Source organism: Rosa chinensis, chromosome 5 (assembly GCF_002994745.2).
Source record: "Rosa chinensis cultivar Old Blush chromosome 5, RchiOBHm-V2, whole genome shotgun sequence".
Classification (NCBI taxonomy): domain Eukaryota; kingdom Viridiplantae; phylum Streptophyta; class Magnoliopsida; order Rosales; family Rosaceae; genus Rosa; species Rosa chinensis.
In genome coordinates this window covers 77,711,817-77,720,767 of record NC_037092.1, presented here as the reverse complement: position 1 = coordinate 77,720,767, position 8,951 = coordinate 77,711,817, and the positions used below count along the sequence as shown (strand labels likewise).

The 8,951-nt window shown below is 39.1% G+C and overlaps 1 protein-coding gene across 1 annotated transcript; it reads right to left on the bottom strand.

Annotated features, from left to right (window-relative positions):
- Positions 1–1,992: 1,992 nt before the first annotated feature.
- Positions 1,993–2,782, bottom strand: LOC112167714 (wound-induced protein 1). Its single transcript, XM_024304762.2, has one exon. It carries the CDS (start codon positions 2,646–2,648, stop codon positions 2,202–2,204), a length of 447 nt encoding a protein of 148 aa, XP_024160530.1. The 5' UTR covers positions 2,649–2,782; the 3' UTR covers positions 1,993–2,201.
- Positions 2,783–8,951: the final 6,169 nt, after the last annotated feature.

The following is an 8,951-nucleotide window of genomic DNA, read 5'->3' as shown; positions in this document are numbered from 1 at the left end:
TTTCTTCATAAGCTCTATAAATGTGTGCCCAATGACCGGATACTCCACATCGAGAACATTCATCTCTTTGCTCAGACTCCATTGATTGAGGCGCTTTGAAAGCGTCATTTAGATGGCTCTTAGTATTGGTGGTGCCACCAACATGGCCAGAGGCGTTGCCTCCCTCTCTCTTTCCACGTTGACCTCTTCGGTTCCGAGTTTGCCTATTATGGCGGTTACCTTCCCGAGTAAAGCGATTATATGGACCAGAATGTCCAAAAGTATCCCTGAGATTAGGGTTTCGCTCTTGGCGCCTTCTTTTAGGGGTGCGACTATAATTGGACTTTGGAATATGCTCTGTTTCCATGGATCTAGAATTATAGTTCTTCACAAGAATGTTGTCATGTTTTTCAGCGATATTCATAGCTCCAATAAGCTCATGAAACCTTGTGATCCGTTCTGCAGTAACATCGATTCGATAGTTCTTAGCAACCATCAATGCAGAGACGGGGAAGGTAGAGAGAGTCTTCTCAATCAACATCGCATCTGTGATCTCTTGACCACAGAATTCCATTAAGGATTTAATGCGAAGTGCTTCCGAGTTGTAGTCAAGAACTGACTTGAAATCACAGAAGCGGAGGCTATGCCATCTCACTTCTAGGTCAGGAAGCAGGTAGTCACGGACATTGCCAAATCTTTATTCGAGTGAGACCCACAGCCTTCTAGGGTCTTCTTTATTCATACACTCGTACTGGAACGAATCATCCACATGACGAGTCATTAGGATGATGGCTTTCGCCTTATTTGCCTCTAAGGCTGCTTTATTTGCTTCCAAAGCTTGAGCTTGCTCAATAGTTAGCACATCCTGGCTAGGCTCGAGAATCATATCCAAGATTCCATCGGCCTTGAGATGCTGGCGAACATCACAAACCCACTTGTGATATCCAGAGCCAGTTGTTCCCAATGGAGCGAAGTCCAGTTTGTTCAGGTTATTCATCCTGAAAGAGAACAAGAAATTAGGGTTAGTTTTGGAGCGAAAAAGGCTACCACGAAAACAAGAAATTTAGGGATTTCTGAGTGTAGTCTCTTCCAAGAAATCCGATTCCAAGAGGAATTGGATTAGATAGAAACAATGATGTGTTTGTGGTCGATCATAACATCTCAACAAACTCTAAGTTTGGAGGACTCTACAAGCTCCAAGCTTGGAGTGAGTGCGAACCCCCACAGTTCGGCTATTGGTCTCCCCTATGAAGAAGAAAGAGGGGGGGGGGGGGGGGGGGGTAGAAGAAGGGAGGTTGCAAGTCCCCAAGAAAAAGAAGAGAAAAAGAGGAAAAACTCAAAATCGGGAACTTATAGTAGAACATACCTCTTAGGATTGCGGAACGTATTCGGTCCTTATCGTAGGATTGGAGACGAGCTTCAGTCCTAGTGCAAGCAAGCAGACTTGTAGGATTGCAGCGTCGTAGAATCTCAGAGTCTTGGGGTCGCGGTGTCGCTGGTGAGTCGCGGTCGCGAGGGCAAGCGAGCGCATGCGAGGGTAGAAAGCAAGCAGGGCTTGTGGGCGCTGCAGGGGCAGCAAGGCTAACCTGGTAGGGTTAGCGTTGAGTTGTAACGCGGGGGCTGCGGGGGCAATAGTAGTGCAGGCAAGGCTAATCTGGTGGAGCTTGATCAATTTCTGGGGTTTTGGTTTCTAAAGCCAGGGTTAGGTCTTGTGCTGATAACGTGTTGTAGAGAAACTAAAATTGAGAGGAATTTGCTGTATATACTTATTGATAATAGGGGCCTCTTTATATAGAGGATTACAATGCATAGAATCCAAATCATGCCAGGAAAGTAATCATACATTGAATATGAATCTAGATCCTTCTAATGTAACCCTATTACCACTAAGTCAAGTAACCTAGAGTTTGGGCCAGACACAGAGTAGAGATTTACTTAAACATCTCCAAATTTTTTGAGCTATTAAATACTGCTCAAACAGTAGGATCGCGATATGTGTGAGAAACCAGAATATCTATAATGTATTATTTATTCCCTTATATATTATATGATCTTTGGTAATAATTAAATGATCGAGAAGCAGTAGTACTATAGATCAGGCCATCGATCTCTACATTTAATTTAATAGTAGCAGAATGAACGAACACTCTGAGCACAGTGACTCAGAGATATGAACATTACTAGACCTGATCCAACTCAAACATAATACATGTTCAAAATATTCAGATAGCTAACACAATATCCGGCAACGAGCGCCGGAACCGCTCCTTTGAATCACTCTGCCACAGCTTCACCATCTCGTCCTCGGCCTCCGAAACCCTAACCATCAGCGTCACCCAAGTGTTGAAATACTCGCGCAACTGCGTGATCATCCCATCCTTGTTAACAGTCCACACCTGTACCCAGTATGCCTTCTTACCTTCCCATCCCTCCGCCACCACACGGTCCCCGACCGCTTTGAGGCTTCGGGGCTGGAACTTGAACTCCAAGTGCCTCGACTGCCCGGTTAGCATCTTCATCATGTGCTGGCACTGCGGAGGCCCGTGGAACCACCACTCGAGATCTGGAGCCACTAGCATTACGGTGGTTCTGGTGTCTCTGTGTGCTAGGGTTTTGTAGAGGGTCTTCACAATTTTTCTGTGGCGGGATTGGGGATTTTCCGGCATCATTAACTCACCGAGAATGCCAGAGTTTTCCGGGGGAATTTGGTCAAAAATGGCGGATCCCAATTGTCAGAATCTCAGGACGAACCAAGGAAGGCTTTAGCTAGCCGGCTAGCTATAAGTCTTATTAACTTTCTTGTGTTCGTGTGAGACATATATATAGGCACAGCTTTCCTTTTTTGTCTTTGGAGAAAGACAAATAGGCACAGCTGTAGTGCAAATTAACTAGGGAGGGTTTGGTATGACTTACCAGCTAATATATACCTGGGAGTGAAATCAAATTCATAATTACTTAACGGCTTAGTTTTCTTGACCAGAAGATCCAATGCCCTCGGAGGTACGGTTAGTATATTCGTGGAAATTGGAGAGTCGTGTTCCAACAAGTTTTTTACTTGAGAAAAGCATGCAGATCGTGATATTCAATTGTTTTGATATGTTTGAGGCCATTATATTTGTTTATTTTTTCATCAAATATAGAAAAAAAATTAATTAAAAGTTAAATTAGAAACTAATTTTAGTACTGTCATGAGAAATTTATTTTTTTCCTTTGGGAAAACTACGCATGAGGTTTTTTTGTTTTGTTTTAGGACTAAATTCAGTTTACTCCCTCAAATTTTGAGGCAAACATCAATTTGGTTCATGATATTTTTTTTACTACGATCATCCATGCAATTTCAAATTGCATCAACCGTGTTCAGATTTCAAAATCACCTTCATTTGTGACGTCACAAGCTAACGTGGCACCGACATGATGACCCATTTTGCATCAGTTGTGAGTCATCTTATTTTAAAATTAAGATTATGACTTTAATTACAATTAGGAATATAATTTAGTTCTAAGTGGGATTGTAATTTGACTTTAAGTATCCTAATAATTAGGTTTTTTTTTAAAAAAAGAGTCTGAATGGCTGCCCTTCAGCCTTGGTCATTAATGAAACTGTATAATACATTTTTGGGGGGGGGGTTGGGGGGACATAATACCTGAATCCCAAATTACAATAAGCATAAAGAAAACATCTCAAAATAAGATAATAACAAGAGTTTGTATTTTAACAATAAGCATAAAGAAAACATAATACCTGAACCCCAAATTACAATAAGCATAAAGAAAACATCTCAAAATAAGATAATAACAAGAGTCTGTATTCTAACAAGCACTAATTAGGGAAGAGTGCATTTCTGGCTCTCCATTCGCTTTACAGAGGTGGTGACATACCGGAAAGTAAATGCTTACGTACTCAAAGCCATAACATACTAATACGATAAGCTTTCCCACTATGTTGCCACAAGAAACTGAATCTGGTGACACTGAATTAGTTTCATCTTACCACTAGAAGGTAATTGCGACCATTTGACAAAACAAGGAACTCGCTACGTCTCAATCTATCTTCGAATCTGATTCCGGTCCGACCCTCTCCTCGAATCCAATCTGGCCGGTAGTGACTTGTCATCTCTTTCTCTCTCTCTCTCTCTCTCTCTCTAAAATCTCATATTTGTTTGAAAATCTGAAATCTGAAACTTGGTTTCTCAATTTCCCCTGTTATGTGTTTATTTCACTTTAATCAAAATTGAAATAGTGTAGGCTGTGTTCTATACTTCTGTGTAGAAATAGTGGTGTTTGTCATGTTCTTGGTTTGATGGGGTTTAGCGGAAATGCTTTAGTGTTGTTTATTATGTACTTGGAGAACCAATGTTCTTGGTTATTGAGGCACTGATGTATTGATGTATTGTTCTAGTAAAACCTTTCAACTCCGATTCCTGAAAATTAGAAGTCAGATTAGCTTTATTCATAGCTTTATTATGAGGGAGTAGGCATAATTGGAATCTTGGACTTTGTAGTTGTGAAAATATGACTTTCAGTTTCCTGCTCTTAGAAAGCAATAGAGGTGGGAATAATTTGTGAGATTTGTGTACTTTTGCCAAAAACTTCCTGTTTTCTTTCTACTAGGAATTTAGGCTGAACAAGAAACAAATGAGGTTTATGCGCATATGAGTACACTTAATTAATAGGACAAGTCCAAATGAGGTTTATGCGCATTTGAATACACTTGTTGCTGTCAACTTATTCATGTCTTTTATCTCAGAAAACTACCTGGGTTTCAACATTCTACATGTGCATAGTACTTGGATTTGCACTTGGTTTTGTTTGCGTTGGCTTGGTAAGTTTATATACCCAGTTCCTTCATAATTTATACATATGATTTGTTGGAACAACAGTTATATACAAATGCATTTGACACTTAATTAATAGGACAAGTTCAAATGCTCAATCGGATTCATTGTGCCATGAACGCAAGCTGCTTAAATAGGATAAACTCGGCTTCTCCTTTAGCATGAAGCTTCGAATTTGAGGTACAACTAATGTTTTTTATTTTTTGTCAAATGCAAATGTATTTTCTAATCAAAATTTTGTCATGCTTATAGTAACCAAGAACTCTCTGTGAGTCTAGAGTTTCTCTTTGTCTAATTAGGGATATAATATTTGTTGAGTTTTACATGTTCTGGATGTAATGGGTTTTTGTTGGGATCAACAATGGTTAGTAGTAAACTACATAGGGAGGGCATAAACTCAAAGAGTTGAGCCAAAGCTTGCTTTGGTTGAGGTACAGCTGCAAAACGAGGCATTCTTAGAGAATTGGGAACCTACTAAAAGCTCTTATCTTGGTGAGAACATCAATCTTTTTTTGTTCTTGATATAAACTTTGTTTTCCTTTTAGACACCAAAAACCAAACTATGGTTTTTGCAGCAGTGATTCACCCGTTCTCAATTCTAGTTTACTAATTATCACTTTGCCCCGTCATGTTTATTGGGTACTGTAGTTTAGTGCTCATGTTTAAATGGATTTGTACTCTTTCTTGCTTTTCATGGAATTGATGAGAAAAGATTTAGAAATTTATGGGAAAAGATAAGGACATGAGGAATCAATTACACAACTAGATGAGTTTAGCATATTGTTTACTGCTAATAAACCTTTGCTGTTGTTCACACTTAATTTTCTGATACAGTCTTCATCTTATCTTAAAATATAAAGTATGTTTAGAGAGACGAGTTTAAGGTTGGCAGTTTTGTTTCTTTCAAGAAGAAATGAGTTTAAAATCTTTAAATTGCAGAATTTAATATGCTTATGGAGTTGTGGACCTTCATATGGAACAAATCTTGGACTTTCATACTAACCTTTTGAGTTTTTAATTTATGCTTTTGGATTTCTCAAGCGTATATATAAGTTAGGCTCAATAAAATAGGAATATAAAGAGCAAGTTAGTATGCAACAATAAGTAATTGTAAGGTTGTAACTGTAATGATCATGCTGTAATAGATAGTAAAGTTGTGGAGTTAAGCTGCTAATTTACCTGATTTGCTTCCATTAAATGATCCTTTGTCAACATTAGCTGCAGTTTAAAAAAGGCTTAAAGACAGAATGCTCAATCATGATTCCATTCGATTATGTTACAGGGACTCTTGTTTTGGCTCTAATTGGTGGTCATTTAAAACTTTGTTGTTTAAGTTCTCATGCCCACAGTTTTTTGATAGAATTCAAGAATCAATCTAGTTTTAGTGTAATTTTTCATCAAAATTTAATATTGTTTTTTGCTGTGCTACTTTGCTATTATATCTATTTGATTTGCTTTGCTGGAGATTATATGTAGTATAATAGGATCATTGTAAACAGATATATCCCAGCTTTAGTTGGTAGTCATAAAATCTTAGCACTAATTTGTTCCCGAAATCTTTTTTTAAACAATTTAGTGGGAAAGACTATACTTTGCTTTTGTGAGATTGGTTTGATGGTTTTGATATTAGGGTATGTGTTTTGAATTGGGGTTTGAGGAGGTTGGAATGAAAAAGGTGTAAGCTTTTGATTTTTATTTTGAGTGTGTGACATCAATTGGTGAATAACAATGATAGTTATTGATGAGTTGATTATGTGACCTATTCCTTTAAGGGTTTATCTTTTGGATCCTTCCTGGGCACATGACAATGAAGCTTAGAAGTAAAATAGGGCATATCAATACCATAAGACAGTAGGAACTAAATGCTTTCATAGAGTATATATGAATTGAAATTATAATGAAATGACTGAAAGCTACGAAACTAAGTAAAGGTTTTTTTGTTCTGTATCTTATTTCTTATGTGTGTAATTCTTGTTCATTGTTTATCAAGTTCTAAATTTGCAACTCTATATATGTTCATTGAATCTTGAATTGATGCAGGTATGTCCAAAACTACAAGGAAATGGAGAAGTTGGAGCATACGTTCTGAAGTGCACAGTTGGAAAAGGAGGATGAGAGGCAGAGCTTTCAGCAACATTTTTTTGGGATTTGCAGTATGAAAAACTCATATGTAGTTTAAATTTCACTTTAAGTTTTTTTATGTGGATTGGTGTGTAGTGTGTACACCGATATTGTTTGGTCTGGTTGACAGTAAATTTGCCGACCTAGGATCTATGCTTTAATGAAGTAATTAATCACTCAAATGTACATTTCTCCAAATTTCACTCTAAATTTCATTCAAATGTACACTTCTCCACACTAGGATCTATGCTTTCATAAAGTAATTAATTAGAGGATATCAATATCAATTTGCCTAAACTTTAGTATCTGTAAGTGTAGTCCTAAGTCTCATGCTCATCCTCCCTCTCTTCACTTGATTTATGTTTCTTTATCTGAATACTTTTCACTTATCTATGTAGGTAGAAAACGGACACATATCTTGAGGAGGATGGAGGAAGATCCCTGCAAAGCTTTTCTTGAAGTAGAGGAAGAAAAGTACCGTATTATCTTGTAAACTCTTGTATAAGAGCTTCATTGCTTTTGTAACATTCATGAGAAAAGGCAAAATTTAACATTCCCTTTTCAATATGTTTAATTCCTTTTTGTACAGCACACTTTTATCCAAAAAAAAAAAAATTCTGGCAATGCATATTTGCATGCCAGATTTTTTAAAAATTCATAAATAAAATTTTGCGACGGCAATTTTACCGTCGCAAAGTTTTGGTAGCGGTAGGTGGCGTCGCCATAGATATTTGTGATGGCATTTTACAGTAGCATTTGCCGTTGCAAATACCAATGGAAACGCCCTCAACGACATCGGCGCAATTGTCGTCGCCATTGGTCTTTCGCGATGGCAATTTCATTTTCCGCGACAGTACATAGCCGTGGCAATTTGAATTTTTTTTTGTAGTGTACCTCACTAGGGCAGACAAGATACACAAGGTGTGCAATTCGGGATAGGGCCCACGTTACCCTAACACAGATTGACTAAGATTTATTTCTGGCATAAAGCCACAATCTACTAAATAGTAGCAATAAAACAAAGCAAGAAAAATAACAAGAGGCCAATAATGGCCCAATAACTCAGTCCAAGCCCCATCTCCGACCCATCCAACATAGAAATTGCAGGAGTCTACTTGCCAAGCCCAACAACACTCTTGACTACTTGCCACCGTCGCACCCTCATCTCCTTAATTCCCATTACCACCGCCGCTGCTCCGTCGCAGTCTCACCACCACCCTCCTTTCTCAGACCACATCCGCCCCCTACCATTTCGGTCACCATCGAAGCCACAGCCTACTCACCTTTACGAAGCTCGGAACGAAACTGACCTTGCAATCGCGGCCGCCATCCAAGCTACCCACCATTCAAACCATCGGAAGCCACTTCCACGACGACCCATTCAAATCCAGCGACAGTTGTTTGAGCCAAAAGTAATTTTAGCATAGCGGGCCTATACATGCCGGCCAAAATTAAGTCTACTTAGGGTCGGGTTATAGCTTCATCCATTCTGAGATCCATAAGGAAAATGAGCCCTTATTGGAATCAAGTAGCAGAGATTGAATAGGAAACTTCAGTCAATAATCCTTCTATGGCAAGGAACAGTCGAAACCCTAAGATATAAATACCAGATTTCAAGGACGAACAAACACACAACTCTTCAATCAACTAATCGCATAGATTATCAAAGCCTCTCCGGAGCAAACCTACCTGCAACCCAGTTGCAAACCAACAAAGCAAGGGTAACGCCCTCGCAACCCAGCGAAACTAAATATACGCTTTAGCAAACCCGTGCTTTCTCCAAACTTCCCAGTGATTGCTCTGCTTAACCTACAACGTTAAGTATCGATTCGGTGAACGCAAGAGATCACAACACAAGCCCTTACCAGTAAGGCAAAAAGTTATTTTCCGAAAGGCATAGAAAAGAACCTTTTGATGGGGTTGGTGCTCTCCTCGTCCACAGCGTTTGAGAAGAAGTCAGGTCAAGGGACTCCCCGACGACTGCACCCCACGGTGCTGGCACGCCTGCGCACCCTT

What these genes read in the sequence shown, in the direction of transcription:
- LOC112167714 (XM_024304762.2), bottom strand. Translation starts at nt 2,648, where the DNA reads ATGATGCCGGAAAATCCCCAATCCCGCCACAGAAAAATTGTGAAGACC.